Source organism: Apodemus sylvaticus, chromosome 6, assembly GCF_947179515.1.
Source record: "Apodemus sylvaticus chromosome 6, mApoSyl1.1, whole genome shotgun sequence".
NCBI classification, from domain to species: domain Eukaryota; kingdom Metazoa; phylum Chordata; class Mammalia; order Rodentia; family Muridae; genus Apodemus; species Apodemus sylvaticus.
In genome coordinates this window covers 94,048,287-94,071,369 of record NC_067477.1, presented here as the reverse complement: position 1 = coordinate 94,071,369, position 23,083 = coordinate 94,048,287, and the positions used below count along the sequence as shown (strand labels likewise).

General features: G+C 46.3%; 1 protein-coding gene across 1 annotated transcript in view; it reads left to right on the top strand.

Moving 5' to 3' along the window:
* Nucleotides 1–22,415, top strand: part of Myt1l (myelin transcription factor 1 like) — a 394,986-nt gene extending 372,571 nt beyond the window's left edge. The window contains exons 22-25 of the mRNA XM_052186010.1: nucleotides 12,417–12,508; nucleotides 16,347–16,450; nucleotides 21,555–21,698; nucleotides 22,001–22,415. Coding sequence (XP_052041970.1) covers nucleotides 12,417–12,508; nucleotides 16,347–16,450; nucleotides 21,555–21,698; nucleotides 22,001–22,141 — 481 coding nt within the window. The 3' untranslated portion in view covers nucleotides 22,142–22,415. The remainder of the gene's footprint in view (nucleotides 1–12,416; nucleotides 12,509–16,346; nucleotides 16,451–21,554; nucleotides 21,699–22,000) is intronic.
* The last annotated feature ends 668 nt before the right edge of the window (nucleotides 22,416–23,083 follow it).

The window sequence follows — 23,083 nt, the reverse complement described above, 5'->3', positions numbered from 1 at the left end:
GTGTGGAGAAAAGTACAGCATGGTCATGCAGACACGCTCACTTTCACCGTGAAAGCTCACTTCCACAGGGTCTTGTCCTCAGGGGTCCATCTGTAGTCAGAACATCTGACTGTTACAGCTACATGACACTGGCAGGACCAAGAGGTCCATCTGTGTCCTGAGATCCAGTTTAGGCTGCTGGTCACATCATTCCCAGGGCCTCTGAATGGTGGTAAATTTGTGATGGTCATTGTCAAAGCTGCTACCAGGAACCTCTCAGTTCTTTCTAAAAATGATGGCTGTTCATATAGACAAAGGGGAACCCCCCCAAAGGAAGTTAGGAGGTAATACTATAATGGCAGTATTATCAAACATGATGAAGAAAATCATAGCTTTATAGAGGAGGATGTGCAGATAATACGAGCAGAAAAATGATTTTCACTAGTCCTGACAACCTTAGACCCCAGTCCTAGCAGGAGAACCAGCCAGACCACGGTGCATACAGTATATACATAAAGTAAGTCCCACCAACCCAGTGTTCAAAAGCTTACCAGGGCATGGCAGTAAGATACGGACTCAAGGACTTACCTCAGAGCCACCCATGAAGGTCCCGGACTCAGGGCAGATTGAGTGGGACAAATGCGGCAGAGCACAATTGAGCTTGAAGTGGGGAGCCTGAGTGAGCACTCCGCCCCACCAAGGAATGTCAGCCTGCAGCTCCCCCTTTCTCTGTCTCTGTCTCTCTCTCCCCACCCTCCCTCCCTTCCCCCCCCCTTTCTCTCTCTCTCTCTCTCTCTCCCCCTGGAACAGTGGGTGGCGCTCACTTCACACAGGGACTAAGTGGAGAAGTGGAGACCCTTCAACAGAAGAGCTAAAGGAGTTCAGGTGTGGCCTACAAAGCTGGGTCTCAAGGTGTGCAACAGGGTAGCCCAGGCTCCAAAGAGGAAGGTCTCATCCCCAGGGGTGTGTAAGCCAGGATGAAAGCAGAAGATGGAAGAGGTCACATAGGAAGAACAAAATACATTAAGGGCTTAGATGAAGCCTAGTTTTTAGTTCCATAGAAGGCCTAGAGGAATAGCCAAGGGTTAGGAGGCCGGAGGAGGACTGAGGGAATGCTGAGGAAGAGGCTAGGGGGCCCAGCCCCAGCAGGACTAGGAAGACAGGGAGCATAGGATACTGAAATTAACTAAGTTTTAAGGTTGGGCATATTGAGGAACACTGGTAATTGTAACAAAATGTTAAAAGGACAAAAACCGTTCTCTATGCTATGGAGTCAAAGCCTGAAATTGAAATTGAGCCATTGCCTTGGGGGCTGCTGGTGAGAGCCATTTCCTGGATTGCATTGTCTTCACTGGGTAGAGAGAGAATCTTAAATCCTTTTTATAACACTAATCTGATCAGGTCAGGGCCCACCACTCCCCTCATTTAGCCTTAATGGCCTCATTAAAGAGTCTGTAAAAAAGCCCTGTGGAGTAGGTTCACGGATGTGGACTTTGTGAGTGGGCAGGCAGGGATATAATTCAGTCAGTGCCTCTTTCACTACATAAACTGGGTGTGGTGGTACACTCCTTTAATCCAAGCCCTCAGGGGTAAGAGAGATCAGAAGTTCAGAAGTTCAAGGTTATCCTCAGTTGTATATCAAGTTAAAACCAGCCTACGATACAAGAGACCCTGTCTCAAAAACAAAAATCAACCCAAAGTGATACAAACTAAGATAGAGAGATGGATCAGCCCTGGAAGTGCATACTGCTCTATAGAGAACTGAGTTCAGTTCCCAGCAACCACATCGGGTGACTTACCACTGCCAGTAACTCCAGCTCTAGGGGACTCCATACCCTCTTCTGGAGTCTGTAAAGACCTGAAATCTACAGACAGTGCAATCCAGGAAATGATTCTTACCAGCAGCCCCCAAAGCAATGGCTCAATTTCAATTTCAGTACACGTGCACACACACACACACACATACAAACACACTTAAAACTAAAACTAAATCTTAGTTAAAAATATGAACTTTGTGGCACACAAACTGAGACTATTAGGGAAGCTATGGTAGCTTCATCTTAAATGTGTTCTCTTGAGATTTTTCTGTCACTTGAGAGTAGAAATGTATACCAGACAGCTGGAAAGAGGGTAAAAGAGAGAGAAATCCTTAGTGAGAGGAATCCCTGGTCACACCAAGTCTGTGGTTTATAAGGAGCAGACATAGCATGGAAGAATGGTTCTCAGGACAGCTCTAGAAAACAGCTCGTGGCTATGGGCTGCTGAGGTCAAGGGCCAAGATACAAAGGTCACACCGGTCTTGAGACTGGCAGGGCCACCAAAAGAGACTAGCATTGCAGAGGCCACATGGCTGATCGAGCCTCAAGGTGGAGTATTAAATGATAGTTAAACTCTCAGACTGGAAGAGTTTCAACATGGGTACTCCTGTTACTCTATGTAGGGCTAAGGGTCAAATCAAGACCCGGAGAGGTTTGGTCATTAACAGGGTCAAGGTAGGACAATGGACATTTTGTAAATCCAGGTCAAAGGGAGGGGAGAAAGTGAAAGGGTGAGGGACATTTGTGGGGGGGAGAGAGAGAGAGAGAGAGAGAGAGAGAGGGAGGGAGAGGGAGAGAGATACTGAGGACTTGATACAGAGATCAAGTGAGGCACAGTCTTGGTCGAGATCAAGAAGCCAAAAATGAGGAGGGAGGAGCCATGTGAACATCTATAGGAGCAGCCAAGGTAGAGGAACAGTGGTGGGGCATGGGGATGTTCAGATGTTCAGATGTTCTGAAATTTTTCCAGGAAGGAGATGAAGGACTTCAAGGTGAACACACAGTTCCAGTTCAATTCCTTGTGTCTGGGTGTATGGTGGGTCACTGCTATCTCCTTCACTTCATCGGTATCACTTGGTACAGAACTTTCATACATCAAGGGATATCTGAGGGAAGGGCTCAGGTTTTTAAGACAGAACACTGTGTTCCTTCTCACCGTGCACAGCTGAGGACCTGAGATGTATAGTAGCCAAGAGAGCTTCACATGATATGTGCAAGAGAATGGGAGGGAGGAGACAAATGCAGGAGGGACTTCTGCCAGTCTGCACTGGCTGGAAAGCCTCTGTCCTCTGGGAAAACTCCACCAGATCTGGGCAGGAGCAGGAACAGCCAGGGACAGCATACAGCAGCCTATCCCTGCAGGGGAAGGATGCAGAAATAGAAATAGAGGAGGGGTAGGTAGGTGTCTTAGTCAGGGGTTCTCTGCCTGCACAAACATCATGACCAAGAAGCAAATTGGGGAGGAAAGGATTTATTCAGCTTCCACCTTCCACATTGCTGTTCATCACCAGAGGAAGTCAGGACTGGAACTCAAGCAGGTCAGGAAGCAGGAGCTGATACAGAGGCCATGGAGGGATGTTTCTTACTGGCTTGCTTCCCCTGGCTTGCTCAGCTTGCTCTCTTATAAAACGCAGGACTACCAGCCCAGGGATGGCACCACCCACAATGGGCCCTCTCCACTTGATCACTAATTGAGAAAATGCCTTACAGCTGGATCTCATGGAGGCTCCTTTCTCTGTGATAACAACAGCCCGTGGCAAGTTGACACACAAAACCAGCCAGTACATTAGGCTTCATAACATCTGGAACCTACTTTCCATGTGTGAAAAGGCAGTTTCTCCCTCCCAGGAGTCAACTACTGCAGGTTGTCTGCCTTCATCCCAGGATTCAACTGACTCCAAGTTGCCTCTGTTCTGAGTGTGTGTACATTTTTTCCAGTCATTCTTCCCAAAGCACTGCAGTATAATACCAGTTTTCTCAGCAGTTACATTCTTTTGTTTTTTAGGATTTGTCTTTATTTTTTTATTATGTATGTGTCTTGGGGGGAGGGACTCTGCATATATGATTGCAGATGTCCATGGGGTCCAGACATCAGATTTTTTGGAACTGGAGTTACAGGTGGCTATTAGCATCACAGTATAGGTACTGAGGACTGAACTCAGGTTGTCTGCAGAGTAGAATGAATGCCTAACTACTAAGCCATCTTTGCAGCCCCTCATGCACTCTCTGAAACAGTTGCATTGTCCTGAGGAATATAAATGATCTAGAGGAGATTTAAGGTGGAAGGGCATAGCTCTATAGAAAGCTTGTCATATGCTTAAAGCCCAAGGTTCAGTTCTCAGTACCATAGGAAAAGAAGTAGGAAGGAGGTTGAGATATCATATGTGAATGCTACAGACTTTCATAAAAGGAAACTGAGTATTTGTGAGTGTCAATGTCTGATTGGAGCTTTGAATATAGTCTCCTCAAATATTAAAGGATAAGTGTCTGCAAAATAAGTGTCCTTACTTACTGTCGCCTCAATCTAATTCCACAGAGAAACTCAGTCTCCACAAATAAGTTTAGATTCACACCCTAAAACCAAGTATTTTGTAAGACTGATGTTTTCTTTGGAGCAATTGCTAAGCCCTCCCTGGCCGTGGGCTGGACAGTAAGTCCTCTACAGTCTTTCTAGAGTGTTTATTTGGCTTGCCCAGAACTGTGGCAAAGCAGGCTCCCACTGAGATGTTTACTTCTCCCTCCAAATGGCAGACTAGAAGGCAACAGAAGAGCCGGTTTCAGGTGTCTTCAGTGTTTCCAAGAGTTGCTGCATCCATGTCAGAGAGGGTTGTGTTGGGATTGGTTTTGGTTGTGTGACATTTGTGGTGTTGTGCTGCTTATAGCAGTGGTTGTGGTTCTCATTACAATGTCAGTGGTCATGGTTGTTGTGGATGTTGCAGTGTGGGGATTATTCTGGCTTTGGTGGTGGCAGATGTAGAAGTTGTGGTTTTGCCTCATTGTGGTTATTATAAGGCCTGGGACTGCAGTTGTTGTGGGATCTGCGGTTTGGGTTATGGAGTGCTGTGGAGATGCTGGTTGTGTGTTTGTGATGGTGTGGGCTCTGGGGATGGCTATTGAGTGGTGGTGGTGGGTGTGATGGTTATTGCAAGGGTGGTGGTAGCTGTGACACAGTAGCGGTAGTGCTGCTGTTAGTTCCTGAAAAGATCACCATTGCTGCCATACCTACCATCATTTCAAAATCATCATTATTCCCACAACCACCACAGCCATACTACCTGATACCTACCTTCTATGTCCATGCCTGAGCAGTCTCTGCAACAAGGGAACTCTCATTTTATTGGTCTTCCCAAACTGGAGCAGAAGTAGCTTGTATGTTTAGACAGGAAGAAGAAACTGAGAGCATGGGAACATTTTGCAACAAATCTGATGTGTCACCAGATGGGACTGCACTGATTTTCAAAGGTGACCCTATGGAACAGTGTACAGTGGGAAGTTTCCCTCTGTGGCTAGAGTGGAAATATCAGAAACCCCTAAGGGCTCTGTCACCCCCAAGCTTTGTCCTTGTAGGTCCTTCTCTTCTTGTATTGTTGTCTGATATGGGTAAAGTTGTATTAAGGGCGACCTGACTTGATCTCATCTTTAGAGACCCTATTTCCAAATAATGCTCACCACTTGGAATATCAGGTCCCTCTGTTTGGAGATCTAGCAATCTAAATAAAAGCCTTGTCTGAACCTGAACAGGAAAACGGAGAGACAAAGGGAACTGCTCTTGCTGTCTGTGAGAGTCATGGTTGGGGCAGCCTGGGAGAACCCTGACAAAGACTTGGCCAGAGACAAGCTCTTGCTCTGCAAGTACAGACACTTGGAGCTGCTCTCGGGGCCTCTGGGTCTTGTTGCTGTGTTTTCTGATACTTTGAACATCCCTTTGTGGTCAGCCACCACCCTGCCTCGGACGAAGAGACTCTTTGAGGTCAATGAACCCACTGGACCCATGCAGGGACACAAGTGTACAGGTAGTGCCCAGCTAAGTATACGAGTCACACCCCCTTAAAAGGGACCAGCTCTGTCAGTCAAGAGAGGAGATAAATAAGCTCTTGGACCAGTGTATGAACTTACAGGTACACATTGCCCAGCAGAGAGCTTTATGTATCACCCCTCTTGAGAATCCTGGTGAAACTCCAAAGATTGATAGACACTTGTCCTCACTGAATCTCATGATACCACTAACCTGACCGATTTTCATGGTGAACCTGCAAAACACAGTGCAGTGCAAAGAAAGAGAACACGTCCCACCCACTGACTCTGGCACACGTGAAGGAGAACACGTCCCACCCACTCACTCTGGCACACATGAGGGAGAGAGAAGCTCAGGCTCTGCTTCCTGTTGAGAGCTGAGCTGGGAATGGGGAAGCAGGAAATGAAGGAGAAGGAACACAGGGCACATGCTGACACTCTACCACACCACATGCCTCCTGCAGGCGGGCAAAGCGAGAGCAGAGAACCTTGGAACAAGTGCTCTGCAGGCTGCAAACAGCCAAATCTCTACAGAAAGCAGGCCCAAGACTTACTACGGAGAGGCCCTACCTCCTTCCTGGCCTCAGATTCCAGCTGACCACTCCTATGAATCTGGAGTCTGCCAAGTCCAGTTCTCTGGAAAGGGAGCCTGGCTCCCCACTAGAGCCAGCAGCCAGGCAAGAAGTGCTGAGGTCATGGGCACCTATGAGAGGGGACCAGAGCCAAGAACCACAGCCAGCTAAGGGCAATGCTGCAGTTCCTGACAGAAACTGAAGCAAACCAACCCAGAAAGGAGAGGGAAATAGAAAACAAACAACAAACACACAAACCCCAGAAATACCATGGAGACAAAAGAAATCTGTTCCAGCTTATCATTTGTCATCAGGCAGGAAAGATGGAAAGGGTATTAAAGTGTATTGCATTTATAACCCAAGGGGACAGAGGATAGATTTATCTTTAAAACCTGAGTACAAAGGAAGGATTACGTGTTAAGTTAAGATGCCAAGTTGAAGACATAAATTGTAAAGAGATAACAAAATGGCATAACTATATTTCAGAAGAATGAATGGTTCCATTGCGTTAGTAACAAACTACTAAAGAGTTCCTGGGGGGAGGGACTAAACAAGAAATAGAACTGAGAGAGTGAAAGAAAGAATATTACCAATGAAATAATGCAAGGAGAATTCACAGGGTGGAGATCCCGAGTGTGTCAGGGGAAAGGCCTTGCTGAGAGACCAGGAAGTTAGGAAAATTCCCAATCATGCTTTCTCTGAGAAATGGCTGTAGTAGGAGATATGGATGGGACTATGGCAAGAAACAGGTTCCTCCGCTGTGGTGGGACGCTTGGTACATCTGTCCAGGCTACTGACCCTGTGGCTTCAGCAAAGTTCTCTCCCTGGGAACCTGTCTTTTCTCAAAGTCTCTAGTGACCTTGTCCCTTACCTCTGCTGAAATCAACTGAGGTGGATATTGGTCACTCTAGATAGCCTCACAACATATAATGTTAGATTAAACAATAAACAGCTGGAAATTGCAGCTTTTCCACACAGGCACATAGAACTGACTATCACAAACAGAAATCCAGGAAGAGGGGAGGGGAAGGGAAAAGAGGGGAGGGGAGGGGAGGGAACTCAGAGAGAGCCTGGGAAATTAGAAACAGTGGAATGTGCCTCGCAAGCCTCTGGGCAGCATGCTCTCCTGTACCCCATCCCTGTTGTCTCCCCAGACCCCAACCTGCTCCCCTATAGCAGCAGCCACTGCTCTCTTCTCTATGATAGATGCAGCAATACAAGCTGTCCTAAATCCAGTGCCCTCCTCAGTTAAGTCAGGTCCCAGCCATCGGCCTCTGCCTGTCTCTACAGCGACATCTGTCACTTTACCACTGGCCATACCCAAACTCAAGACTATCGAGTTCCACCTCACCCATACACCTGCCCTTACTCAGCAACTAAACACTCAAAGGGAAATAGATGCTATCTCTGCTTGGACAAAGGTGTTAGATCCCAAGTTAGGGAGACAGTGGTCAGTGCAGTCTGGACTCCAGATCTTCTAGGAACCCTGTCAAAATCATCTGTCACTCAGGGAAAGTGCAGACAACTACAGAGGACAGAGGACTCAAGCTGGTGCTTGGCACCTGCTCTAGCACAGCATCTGGGAGGGGCCTGTCAACCACTTCTGCTGCTATCTGTAGGGGGCCTCCTTTTGTCTGGAGAATACTGCTCCCCTCAGAACTGCTACAGGGTCTGCTACTGTCAAAAGAATAGATGGGGCTATGAAATTCAACGACCATGCAGGGGCTTCTTTTTTCTTAAGACTGGGCCTCTCTGTAGCCCAGGCTGATCTTGAATTGGATGGAGATCTGCCTGCTTCATGTGTGACTATAACCAACTCATAGCAAGGTTTTGGACACTATCATAGTGTGTCTGTTATCGCTGATGCTCAATAACTCCACCCGTGGCCTCTCAGGTGAGCACCACTCTCTTTAGTGTCCCCAAGTTTTGGGAGGAGTAGTATTTGTTTATGAGTCTGAGGAGGCTGGCAGGGTTTCCATAGACTGAAAAGACTAAGTCACTTAGGGAGCAAGAACTTGCGTCTGGGTGGTTGGTCACACAGAAAATTCCAAGTATATAGCATACAAAATGGTAAAGGCTCTTGGAAGAGAAATGTCTCACACAGACAATGGATGCTGGCCCCCATCTCTGGAAGCCTCTAGAAGTCTGAATCTAGGAGAAGCTGGTCTTGCTGAGCAGACCCCCAATAGACTCTTATTGCATATTCCCTGGGCTTTCTTCCAGATCACACGTTTGCTCCTCATGATCATGTCCTGCCCACTTTGATCACACACACCCTTGGAGTTTAGCTCTCTATATGCAGCTGAAGGTTCTCCGGAAACTAATGTCCTGATAAAGACTGGGGACCTTCCCTCCTCCTTGTGCAGCCACTGAAATCCTTGCTGTATCCTTAAATGAGGTCTAGTTCCAGATGTCTGGGACCCCAGGCAAGGAGGCATGGGGGAAATGGGCATTGACTATGGGTTCCCCAGAATTTCTCAATACTGAAACTACACATCGAAGCTCAGAATCTGCCTGTCTTTATTAGAAAGAGCTTCCACAACAGACCGAGCTCCTTTGTTCAGAACTTACCTCTGTGGCAGGGAGGCTGGCTATGTGTTCCTTCCCTAAAGCTGATGGGTGTGTATCCCTTCAGTATAGAAGGGTCAGTCTGACTCACTGCCAGGCAAAGAGGAGACTGCGCGAGTAACCAGCAGATGGCAGTGTGTCTGCAAGGAATCAGACACTAGCCAGAGGTCTGGGCTAGGAAGCACAGGGCTCAATTCCAAGTTTGACCATAAGGAGATGCACTCACAGCTTTGAAATGGCAGGAACTGAGTGAGATATTGAGCAGGATGCAGCGTTCTTTGGATCTGCTGTTTCCTGACACAGTTTCCCGAACTCATCCCCAGGCCTCAGCTCCTGACCTAACACTGTTACTTACCTTTCCCGTCAGGTAGGTTTAGTCACTAAAGACAGACAAGCGACAGAAACTTGTCATGTCTAGGACTTCTGTTCAATGTGAGATGGCAGGTTTTATTTGCCCTTTATTTTTCCCTTACAAATGTAAGAAGGAAGATTTTTGAAATTCTGGGCAGTGAATACCTGAGAGCTAGACTGAAGCTGTGTGGCCCAGAATGCATCTGTCTTTCTCCTGAGAACTGAAAAGAAAGAAGCACTGCCTTGAGTTAGGAAGTCTGGAGCTCTACCTCAGGGGTCCCTGAACCAGCTGCTGACAGAGAGCGGAACCACTGAGAGCGCTTAATATCAGCTGTAGTGACTCAGTGTAGGTCAGACCTGGGAACTCACTAGAAAGGAGTTCTATAATCCTCATTGTAGAGAAAACAGAGAAACTAGAGACATTCTCATGAGTGGAACCCAGATCAGGTCCCATGAAAGTGTAATCTTGAGGAGGAAATGTCATCTGGTGTCATTTTCCCCCATCATTGACTACGTGCAATTTTACCAAAGTCTGCAAATGCATTCCTAAATGGTGTGGTGTGCTCTTGGTCCAGAAAGAGCCTGGGATGCACAGGTAGGCTGTCTGGGGATGTGATCCCTGAGCTGCAGATAGTCTTGAGTTGAGAGAAGTAACCTGAGCTGGGTGGAAACTGTGCCAGTGGCTTCCTGAAGCACATGCTTCCATTTAATGGTAGAAAAAAGTTGGGTGGTCAATACACAGTGCTGGAGCAGAAATATAAGACCTGAGAGTATCATGGGTAAATGTAGAAATGCAGAAAGGAGACACCAGTGTGCAGACCTTAAGCTGACAGTGTGGATATTTAGGAACCATTGGTCTTGAGCTGAAGAAGTGATCTGGGGTCCCAGGACCATTGCCCAGGATATATGTGGTTTGTTGGATTCAGCCCAAGTAAATGCCCTGCAGCTCCGTTAAGGGATGGGCCCCACGGATGGTGACTGTGAAAGATAACATGTAGCTTAAGATTCTTCCTGAGGCAGCAGCCTGGGTACAAAGTAAGGAAGGGAGGCAGGCCTCTGGAACCCAGTACTCCACATTCTGAAGCTCTCTGTCCAACTTCCCGACCTCTGAAAATTTGCTGCGAGAATGGCCAGAGGCTTTCCTGGGAAAAGAGTAATCCCCACACAACCTCCCATAATTTGGGGATGCACACTCTGTGGGGCTGGGCCAGGCCCAAGGCTGGAGCAAAATGCTGTTCTGGGAAGCACAGTCCTGGGAATGTGTGCAGGAGGTTCAGATATCTCCCCATGCCCACAATCATGCCCAACTTGCCCTGGAAATGGTGATGGGTCTAGGTATACCCTCTTGGGAGAATGTCAGCTCTAGGCACCTGACTAGCACAGACAACTGAAGCAATATGCAGAAGTTACTAAAGTCATTATACCCAATCCTAATCTGACCTTAATGCTCCTTTCACTAGTAAACTAGTCCAGATCTACACAACGCACGCCCCTTGGCGGATCCTAGCTGACAGCTGGATCCTACAGACCATACTGTGGCAGAGGACTCTTGTCCCTGGGATGTTATGCATATTACATTGACACACCCCAAGCATTACATGTATGTTGTGGCCAAAGCTCTAAACAACACCCTACCCCAGCAAATCTGGTCTTGTCTGAGCTCAGCATTATTATATACAGAAATGATGCTGATGATATAAATTTAAGCAAGAAGCTACTACAGAGGCTGGATGTAGGAGACTTCTGTTATTTCAGAGTGAGGTCCTTCTAATTGTACAAAGAAAATCTGACCATAAAGCAGTTGTGGCATCCCATGACAGTAGCCTCGCCATCTCAATGTTTGTACAAGTACACTTGCTTGCACAGATCACCTCGCATTGCATTTATCAAAGCATACAAAGGGGCTGTGGGAATAGGACTCTGTCTGTTCCATGTGAAGCAACAGCAGGTAAGGCTTGCGAAGGTGGGTTTTCAGGAGCAAAACATGCCAAAAACAGTTTCCTGCCCTCGGGTCTCCTGTAGCTGCAGGCAGGCTCCCAAGAGGGAAAACTCTGGGCAATGGACTTAGTCTGGGTTTATTTCCAGGGAGAGAGAAGTGTGCTTTGTTTCCCAAGAGGCCTCATATAGTCACAGCTGGCCTGGAATTCTTTGTAACTGAGACTTTTCTTGAATTCCTAATTCTTCTGCATCTACCTCCCCAAGGGCTAGTGTCATAGGCATGTGCCAATGTACCCATGCCCACATGGGAAGGTTTAACTCCAGGGGGGTCAGGGCTTTGAAGGTATAAACTTGCTCACACCCGGGTAAATTGGGGGTACAGAGAAAAGAGAATGCTAACATTTAGCTTATTTCCTTTTTTTAAAACCCTTTTTAATTAGTCTAGAATCCTGATATATAAAATGGCATTGCCCACATTTGGAATGGCTCTTCCCTCCTCAGTAAAAACTCTTGGGGAATAACCTCAAAGACACAACGAGAAGTGTGACTTCTAGGCAGTTCCAAAGCTAGCAGTGGAGATGATGCAGAAGTACATTACATTTCATCAGGGGCCATCTGAAAACCTGGCTGAGTAGCAGGTCTGCTTTCAGAGATATTGGTGACGTTATTGTAGTTGACTTTATACCTGCCTCCGTCTCAAACAGTTGGTGGGAGGATGAGGTGAAGGGGATCATGCTGACTAATCTGGGAAGATCGTTCTTACTCTACCCCGTTTCACTGTGTTAGAAATCGGGTTGAACTTAGTTGCTGCGTAAATTTGATGCCATTTTCAAGAAGCAAGCTTTTACGGAATATAATCACTCCATAAAAGGTGCAATAGCTCTGTGAGTTACACCATGAAGAGCATGTACTCCCTTGTCTTATACACCTTCTCTGGAGACCCTATTCCAGAGGCCACACTAAGTACACACCCATGATCAGCCCATGAGCATGCTTATATACCTATATACCATGTTGCCCTTGTATGTATGTGCTGGCACACAGCACCACAGACCTGTATTTTCCAACCTCCCTGTAATACCAGTTGAACTGATAAACACTCTGAGATACCTCACCTGCCTCTGCAGGGCTTGAGTTCTCTTGAAGCCCATGACTCACAGCCATCTCTTATCAACAGCTTGTCAGGATGTCCAAGAGCCACATCAGCAATGAAGAAAGCAAAGCTGTCTGGAGAACAGATGTTGACTATCAAGCAGCGAGCCAGCAACGGTAACTACACCCTGGAGTTCTCAGCACTCCTGCTGGTCAGAGAGAGCAGCAATGGTAGCAACATCCTGGGTCATTCCTGCTGGTTAGAGAGGTGGTTTGTCACTGTATGCCAGCTCTGTATCAGTGACTTAGCCCACTGTTGTGAGACCACAGAAGCAGAGCTCATTAGGCCCTAACCACATCCCATGTCCCATGTCCCAGGATCTCCAACACTGGGTCAACTTGCTCACCAACAACCATGGCACTCTTTCTTCCTCTCTCTTTGGGCCCCCATTCCTAAGTCTATAACCTAGGAGCAGCTTTAGAGCACTGAGGACAAAAGGCAAGGATAGCACCTCCTTCCTGTCTTCTCTGTCTCAGCATGTTCAGTAATGGAGTGTCTTGAATTGATCTTCAAAGTTTGTCCAGTTCAGGGCTGGAGAGGTGGCTCAGCACTTGAAAGCCCTGACTGCTCCTCCAGAGGTCCTGAGTTCAACTCCTAGCAACAACATGGTGGCTCACAACCATCTATACTGGGACCTGATACCCTCTTCTGGCATTCAGGTGTACATGCAGATAGAGTGTTCGTATATATAAAATAAATAAATTAATCTTTAAAAAAAGAAGAAGATGAAGAAGAGGGTTTTGTCTAAGGGATGGAGAGATGGCTTGGTGGTTAAGAGTACCAACTACTCTTCCAGAGGTCCTGAATTCAATTCCCAGGACCCACATGGTGACGCACCACCATCTCAGATGGGATCTGATGCTCTTTCCTGGTATGTCTAAAGACAGCTGCAGTGTACTCATATACATACAGTAAATAAATCTTTTTAAAAAGAAGTTTGTCCAGTTCAAGAGTCCCTTTTGCTGGTGACTGGTTACTATGTGTATGCAAAGTTTACCAAGGAAAATCAGAGGTCCTGGGAGGATTTTGTAAGTAACAGCTAAACCATACTAGCCCACAGGTCCTAGACATACTCTAGTCTAGTCATAGTCAGGTCAGAGGAGAGAATGAAGACACTCCAAGGACAAACATGCATGTGCTAGAGGAGGGACAACTCGCACTGGACAGTCTATCCAGAGAGAGTGGGCAGCCAGCTCTATTCTCATGACCCTTAGATCCCATATGCATACTTCAGCCAGTAGCTAAAATTCATTTGCAAGCATAGAGTCAATGCTATGACACCATTGGAGTTGTCTATAGCCAAGGGCAGAGAGAAGCAGGCTAAGTGTTAATGGTGGTCCCAGCCAAGATGAAGGGATGATCTGCCCTATTGTCTTAGGTCTCAAACTGTAAATGAATTTCTTCTCGGAGTATAGCTACATGCTTTCTTTGTGCATCTGCTAGTGATTTTCTTATGGGAACAGGTTCCCAGGCATAGAAGTGAAGCATTGTGTAGTGTCTCTGAGAGCATGAAACCGTGATGTCACTTGCAGAAGACAGGATTGTATGGGGATGCCTCCTTCAGGGAGCATTAAGGTGCTTCAGGATGTGGGTTTGGTTTTGGCCAATGGACAAAGGAGTCTTTGTTCAAGAACATATATAAGAGGGCTGGGGAGACAGCTCAATGGATCCAGTCACTGCTCTTAGCATGAGGACCTGTACTTGGGTCCCCTGGACTGACTGGAAAAAAGCCAGTGTTGGCAGCATGATCCTGGAATACTAGAGCTGTGGGTTTAATTAAGAAGCAGCACATAGAACATATCAGTTATTGAGGAGCTGACCAAAATCAGCTGTCAGAGGCTGGCAGCACCTCCTATATCTCCCCAATGCCCATGGCTCAGCACTCAGCCAAGCTGATTCCAGTAATCAGTTAGCAGAATCTATGAAGTGACATGGGCATCCCTACCAAGAAGTTCTGCCTATACACTCAGCCTGCAAAACCCAGAGTCACACTGAACTAGAAAGATAGATTCCCAGGTATCCTTTGCATAACACATCCTAAACCAGAGCTCTGGGTGCACTTCACACATAGAGGCCATGGCTGGGAGATCCTCACCTCAGACTGGTACCTCCACAATGGCATGTAAGGTCAGGTCCCAGACCTTAAGTTATAACTGGTTAGTGACCTTCTCCTTTAACCCCAGCTGAAGGCCAATCACAGTACGCAGCTACATGCACTCTAGTCATGCTCTTTCTATCTGTCATATTATTTAATATCCTAAAGGTAGTACAGTGCTGACAGGAGCCTTTTCTCTGCCAGGGACAGAGAGAGATAGTAACATGTGGCCCATCAGTCTCCAGAGTTATACCCATATATGTGATGCCAGCTTAGAAACTTGAGGTACTGTGACCCAGTGTCTAAGGGATATGGAGATCAACTAGAATCTCTGCTTCCCAGAAGACCTTGGGCCCATCTGCATGCTCTCTTCTTGGAGCCTTAAACAGTCATCATAAAGAGCTTGCTTTGAGACACCTGCAGGTGATCCCCATCACCATCTCGCCCACTAAGCCAAGTTTCTTGACATTGAACTCACAGCAGGCAGTAGGCATTGACAAGGTATTTAGCATTGCATCTTTCTGACCAGTTTTGGGGCCAAGGCAAGTGCCTCTTGGTACCCACTGTATACTCATTAGTGCAGGAGCTAGCCATGAGACAAAGATCAGTTCAAAGGAGGAAGAATGACGACACTCCAGGGACAAACACACATGTCCCAGAGGAGGCACAATTCAGGAGGTAGCCATGAGACAAAGGTCAGTTCAGTAGAGGAGAGAATGAAGACACTCCAAGGACAAACATGCATGTCCTAGAGGAAGGACAACTCACATTGGACAGTCTATCCAGAGAGAGTGGGCAGCCATCTCTCAGCCTCAATCATCCATCCGTCAATCAGTAGCCTGGATTTATTACTCTCTATATTATGGCAAAACAGTTTTGCTTTGTTTTGTTTTCTATCCACTAAAAGCAACTCCTAAGGCCCAACCACCACAGACCTGTCTCTTTCTCTTCTCTGTTAGAACTTTCAGTCCAATACTACCTCTCTTCAGCCGGGCTTCATAGTGTTCTCGGGTATTTCTGGGCCTGTATGCAAAGCTGAAAAACAGATTCTGCAAGGCTTGGCCTGCTGCATTCTTTCCCATTGACCTGCAGAAGAATCCCTCAGTGCTACCCACAAGCCCAGCACTGTCATATTTGAGGATAATGGCCTTTGTACTTCATTTGTCCTCAACCATGTAAAACCAAATAACCCCAAACAAGAGAATCCTCGTCACATTGTTATTGATGACACAAAGTTGTCAGCAGCAGAACACAGCAGAGCAGATGTTGAAAATACCCTTTGTAAGCACAGGTAGTTAGCCACGTACCTGGGTTTACCAGGGCTGGCCTTGGGAGCCACCTAGGCTCTTGAATATTGACAGTTGCTGGCCTGGACTGCTCAGCGCAAGATAGTTGGGTTCACATTCTTCCCAGATTCTGAACAAGTCTGAAGTCAGATTCTGTTAGGACTCATTATGGAATCCTGATGTGCCTGCTCATCATGACAAAACAAGAAATGAGCATGGGAGGGTGCTAAGTACAAGAAGTGGGAAGGAGTATAACTTGGCGAGTCAAGGGTCAGCAAAGCAACTTCTGCACAGAGGACCAAATCCTGAGGTTCAGGGCATTCAGCCTAGAGCGCTGACCTGTCAGTACCAGGGCTCTTTCTACAAGATCTTCATTTTTTTTCTAGGTGCCTTGATTATAAGGCATGCAGGGCTGGGGAGATGAAGACATACAAGCTATGACTCTTTATAGATTCAATGATACATTTCCCAAGAAAATTCAACTCCAAAGTGGAAAAACAGTAGAAAACACAGTATTTCTGCTGCAATGTTTTCTGGCACTGTGGTCCTAACATAATGCTTTTGCCATTACAGGTATAGAAAATGATGAAGAAATCAAGCAGTTAGATGAAGAGATCAAGGAGCTTAATGAGTCCAATTCCCAGATGGAGGCTGACATGATCAAACTCAGAACTCAGGTAACAGTTTGTGAAGCCGCAATTCTAGCTCCAGTGCGGACCCCTGCTTCTTGTTCCTCTGTGGTGGCTGCTCCTGCTGTTATGGAGGGTGTCCCTATGTACCTAAGCTGGTGCAGAACCCCTGAGAGCTGCCTGGATCTGCTTTCAGAGCATGGGGCTCACAGGCCTGTGGCAGCAGGCCTGGCTCCAGTTCTGCCTCCAGTGTGAAGCTTCTCATTCCAGTTCTCAAATCTCATACCAACATTAAACTGGAGTTCTGATCCTATGACGGTGCCTCAATTCAATTAGCAATTCAGCCTCAATTCTGGGTCTATTGTGGAGCCTCTATTCTAGTTTTAATAAGAAGCCTCTTCTCTGTTCCAGTTGTAATTAACACTGTTACTTAGAGAGAGACTGGAATCGGCTCCTAGGAGAAGTGTGGTTTCCTTGTTTTCCATCTTTCCCCATTTGTTCCCCCAGTGGGTGACTTTGCCTTTTGCAGAGTCATTGCATGGCAATATTTGTTATAGCACAGAGGCCGTGGGTTGTCCACCTCCCTATGTGTGCTCCTGTGTTCAACCAGATCATTGTGAACAGTCATTCCCATAGGATCAACTGTTCTATGAAGGATGGAAGATGTGGGTTTTCTCTCAAGGTGCTTAGGCCCTTGTGTTATTCGATCATTTTGCATCCATCTACAGTGGGAGCGGCAGCCCTAAGATTTCTGAGAAGCATTGCCTATTGCTTATGGCTCCAAGCATGTGGGCCTATGGGAAGCTGAACCCGAATTTCTTTGTGAGTTCTCAGGGCTTTGTGGCCAGCTGGGAAGGAGAGGGAGCACTCAGATGAGTGTCAACTAACAGAGGAGCCCTGAGTGACAATCACTATGGCACTCAGTGTGCCGAGTGTCACCATGGATACACTTGATACGCATGCCATTCCATGTCCATTCAGCTCCTGGGTGAAGCACCCAAGGCCGCTTCATATTCTTAGGCGACACATTAACAGAGGACTTGAAGCAAATCAGAGACAGGTTAAGGCTGAAGTCATTTCTGTCATGATCACACAGGAACCAGGGATAGAGAAAGTCACAGCCAGTGCCCAGGGCTATGGCTTTACCCAGGTGATGGAGTTGTGCTCAGGAAGAGCCCAGATTTAACTCTGGCAAAGAACTGGACAGTGAAGCCTATAAACTAAAGGGAGAGGTCCATGTGGACATTTCTGTGTCTCAGATACTTGCTAACTAAAACTTACTTCCCCTGCCATTGTGAGGGTGGGCTGCCACCCACATTAGTCTGTTTCTGTGGCTGATGCATGCAGTGCTATAGAAGAGCAAGGTGTGAAGAAAGCAGGGCCATTGTCACTCATGGTTCTGGAGATACAAGGCGGGACCCACACCTTGGATAGCATTACTGATAGAATCCCCAGATGGTATGTCCTGTCACATAGTGAAGAATACAGAGTGTGTGTGTGTGTGTGTGTGTGTGTGTGTGTGTCTTTTGCTCCTAACATCCAACTGTGGGGTTCACCTTGATACTGCTGACCTTTTCTAATTCTGATCACCTACACAGGCTCCATTGCTAATATCAATATTTGGATCAAGTTTTCACCCTTATCACACTTCACATCACAGTAGGTATTAAATATCAACATGCAAAGTCCAGGGACACTCAAATCCCATCCAAACCATAGTACCTTCTCTAATCAGAGACCACTGGTGTTAAATAGCCAATGTGTTCAGTTCACTGTCCACTGTAAGAATTCAATTTGAGGAACAAATTGTCATGTTACCACATAACTGAGCAGCTGAGCCCACCGTTTGGTAATATACTTGATCAGTGTTTCTTCTGGTCAAGTTGGTACAACTAAAATGGCTTTTATGAGCCTGACTATCTTAAATGTTCCTGTAGTTTGCAGCTCTATACAGAAAGGATTCTTAGTAGGACTTTGGACCTATACAAACTTGGGCCAAAGGTCCTGACTGCTCAGATAACTTTCTGGGCTAGCAAATTGACCAAAGACAATATACACTTCACTCCAATTCAGTTGTAATCAGTGCAGCAAAGGTATTGGGGGGGGGGGAGAAAGAGGGGGAGATCATGAGTGATCAGAAGGAAACGTTCTAGTACAGAAAATATAGGAGCAGAAGGAAGGGGTTCAGATTATATCCTGTAAAGACCTTCTTCCCTGTGGTCACCAGTTGGGCTGAGCAGCTTTGCTGAGGAGAGAGAAAAGAAAGAGATGCTAGAACATGAAAGAGAATCATAGTCTCAGAGCAGACTGCTAATGAGAAATTTTCTAATGAGAAAAAAGCCTTTCTTGGCTAACTTGGCGGGTGTCAGCCCTGCAGCTGGTCTTCAGCGGCTGTGTTTCTGTGCTGCTCATCACATTGTGGTTTATGCTCCCTGTGAGCCAAAACTCTCTGTGTGACTCGGTCTCAGTCTAGACCCTAAACACCTCTCTTGATCCCACTTCAGTCTCGTGTGGTGGTAAATGCAGAGGACCACATGGCTACGGAGCTTCCCCAAGTCTGGCTCCCTCAGTGGCCTCATACTGGGTCTATGTCCCTGTCCTGTGTGTCTTCTGCATGTGTCTGTGATGTAAGCCACACTGGTTTTGAGTCTCAGCAGCCAGGAATCATAGAACAAATGAGCTGGCGTCTGGACCCCACAGCCTTTGTCATAACAGTTATTTTCCAGGTGAAAGTGGCACAAGACTCGTGAAGCTCTATGCGGTACTGTGCATGAGTTAAACAATGTGAGTGCATCGCGGGATGATGTCATCCTTTTGGGTTACAGTAGCCATTGAAAGGAAAACAAAGAGAGGCTCACATGTCTCTCAAAACTGGGAGACATGAACTGTCTTTGATCTCCAGTAACTACTGATAGAGGCCATCCTAGAAAACGTTTAGGCCTGGAGGCAGATGGAGCCAGGCAGGCAGAGAGACAAGAGACTTGCTTAGGAGGAGTAAAATATGTGGCATGTGCTTATCCTTTGAAGACCTTCATCTTGATTTATCCTCATACCCTTCAATCATGATCACAGAGGATCTGCGAGCCCCTAGAGTTCAGAGCCATGCTACCTGGGTAAAGTGCCAGTGTTCTTCCCCAAGGAACAAAACAGGCACATTCCGACCCAGCGCTCTGCTGCAGCCTGGCTCTGGAGGTGGTACAGGCTCTCCGCAGAACGGGTGGAGGTAGAGCTGCCCTCTGTATTCTCTCCTTGTAGCCTATGCCTCAGAGAATGGCCACACTGTGTTCAATGGTTTTGACACCTTCGGTGGAATTAAGTACCTAGAAAAACAGACATCTTGATGCCACTGTATGTAGAGGCTCTTGCTGACCTAAAGAACTATAAAAATAAGGAAAACAACTAGGGAAGGCCGGGCTCCCCTAGATTGAGTGGACTTCCAGGTTCACAGTACCTTATCATAGGCCTCAGGCCTGCAGATCTGAGTTCACAGAAGAAACTAAATTCAGGCACCACTTGGAAATTGCAAAGTCAGATAGTCAAGAAGAAGGAAGCCAGGCTGTGAGACCTAGGAGGTTCCACAATTCTATGTCTGTATATCCAGAAACCCTCTAAATGTCCCACTCACTATTCTGAGTGCTCTTGGTACCCTTCTAAGGTGGCCCAGGACCACCTGAGTGGCCTGGGGCTGGATGGGTTACTCCACACCTGGAGACTGAAATTTCTAGACCACACTTGCCACTTGAGCTCCCTTTCTGATTGGGACTTGCACTAGACATTCTACAAGCTCCTTAGTTTCCTCAACTGCTTAGTGGCATTGACATATGGGATTTTTTGTCTTGAAAACAGGGTAGCTCAAATCTCTATAGGTTCTTCTTGGAGGGTGGATGCTCTACACAGCTCCTGGAAATGATGGGGCAACTTTGGCTGGAAAGATCCTTTAACCCTACCTTTAGACACATAAGTGGGAAATGCAGGTTAGAGGGGAAATGTATCTGAAATAGCCCATGAATGCTGGAAGCCACTATCTGTTTAAGAGGAGAGGAGTAGAGAGGAGAGATGGGGAGCTGGCATGGGCTTCTGAAACCTCACAGCTTAACCCCCAGTGATACAGTTCATCCAACAAGGCGGCCACACTTCCTAATGTTTCTCAAGCAGTCCCACTCCCTGGTGACTTCAGATATGTGAGCATATGGGAGCCATTCTTATTCAAACCACCACAGGTGGAAACTAATTTGACAGAAAAAAAAATGCTAGAATGTTGACCGAGATGTCCAGGGGAGGAAACCATATGACATCAAGAGATCCCCGCCTCCCCCCAAAGACGAAAAGAAACATGTTCATTCAGCGGAGAAGTCCCACTAACATTACTGCCCTGCTCAGTATCTCTTCCTAGGCCCTGACTGTAGATGAGAGGTGAGAGCCTGGAACCTAAACCAAGTGCACTTAAAGGATATCAAGAAAAGATATTTAAAAGAGAGTAGAGAGTAAGGGAAAGAGGGCTAGAAATACTCCAGAGAAAGGAACTCAGTATAGGGGCACATGGCAAGTCTCCAGTTCTCCCAGACTTCTTACAACAGTGTTCTTACCCTGTGGGTCAAGACTCTTTTGGAAATTAAATGACCCTTTCACAGGGTTGCCTAAGACCATCAGAAAGCACATGTGTTTACATGACTCATAACACTAGCAAAATTACCATTATAAAGTAGCCACAGGAATAATTTTATTGGGATCACCACACATGAGGAACTGTATTATAGGATCACAGCATTAGGGAAGTAGAGAACCACCAAACCAAGAGACCAGCCGGACGTCTTCCTGCATACATTTACTAGTTCCCTACAGGGACACAGAGCAGACAATAACACCACACAGAAATTAACATAATTAATTCTAAAGAACTAAGATGAGTCCCCACAGGACCCAGGGACAGATGGGGCAGATGAGAGGATCCAGACCTGAGAGCATTCAGTGAAGGGAAAGCAAGCGGACAGTCAGGACGCCTCCATGGTCGCTGTAGCTAGCACCATGTGTTCAGGTCCCCAAGGTGCAGCCTCCGCTTGAGAAGAAAGCTTCTGTCCTTGTCCCCTCAGCTGGTGTGCACGCCCCCAACAGCCAGCCTCATGTTACATGTCACCCAAATGTGTGATTTCAGATCACCACGATGGAGAGCAACCTGAAGACGATTGAGGAGGAGAACAAAGTCATTGAGCAGCAGAATGAGTCGCTCCTGCACGAGTTGGCCAACCTGAGCCAGTCCCTGATCCACAGCCTCGCCAACATCCAGCTGCCTCACATGGTAAGTGACTAGGCGTGGGTGAGCGCTCGGAGCCTCCGCAGTCCACCTCACTGAGTAGATGTCTGTGTCATTGTCTGTGGTCCTTCAGCTTTTGGTTGTTTTTGGTCACCACCCTGACACCATACCGTTAACCACTAGAAACATTGGTGGGGCTGATGGCATAACATTAAGTGTGCTCTGAGTAGGCCTGTTAAAGTATTATAGAAACAGTGGCTCTATGCTATGATACTGTTTTATGCTTTTGTGAATATACTATTCAGAAAATAAAAGTTGTATATGAACTACTATTTAATATTTCGTAGGATCCAATCAATGAACAAAATTTTGATGCTTACGTGACTACTTTGACGGAAATGTATACAAATCAAGATCGTTATCAGAGTCCAGAAAATAAAGCCCTACTGGAAAATATAAAGCAGGCTGTGAGAGGAATTCAGGTCTGAACAGCTGCCCTAGTGGTGACTCATGCTTAAAGAGGATGCCTCTTGTTTCTTGCTGCTGTAACTTACCAGAAAGTGTTATATATTTATTTCTGTCGGAACAGTGTTATGCTACAAGACTTCATAATGGTTTTGTGTGCTCTCGAGAGAGTACCTGCAGACTAGTTTTGGATACATTCACATTTTGTACGTTTTCATATAAGCTGACATAGTGTGATTTGCCATGTAATGTTTATAGCTGCTGCTGTCTGCACATTTGGGGGTCTCTATATTTCTGAAGAGGTAAGCTGATGAAAATAAATAGAGTGTAAATTCTTTTTAATGCTTTAGTGATTAAATGTTTTAGTATTTTGAACTGAAATGGACAAAAAAAAGAAAAAGGAAAAAAAAAGCAGGTTTGAATGATCCCTTTGTGGCCTCCTGGCCACTTTTAGACATTATCATTTTGCCTCAGGTTGGAGGACTTTGTGGAATTTAAGAAATACATTTTGTGTGTATATTGTTTCATAGCAAGAATTGGTTGCAAAAAAAATGCTTTATTTTTGAACAATGCTTGGAAATATTATGTGACTTTTTTGTTTGTTTGTTTTAGGAGGATGGTGTATGGTGGGGGCAATAAATGAGGTTTTTTGCATTCCAAGGAAATGGCATATGGATTAACTATAAGAAATGAAATAAGTAATTTATTGTAAGACAACATCAAGCCATGGAAACTTGGCAGAAGATTCAAAGCAGCTTAAACAGCACTTTTAATTAACTCCTAAACATTACATGGTGGGACTGTGGAGACTCCGTTAAGACAGGAGCTTGTCAGAGGTGGACAACACGAAGATTTCCTTTGCGTTTTCAGTAACCTTTGGAGCACACTTCTCTTATTTCTCCTAGAGCCCTGTGCCCCTCTGAACTGTTACCACAATCTAGCTTACCTAGCAGACCTTGATTGTT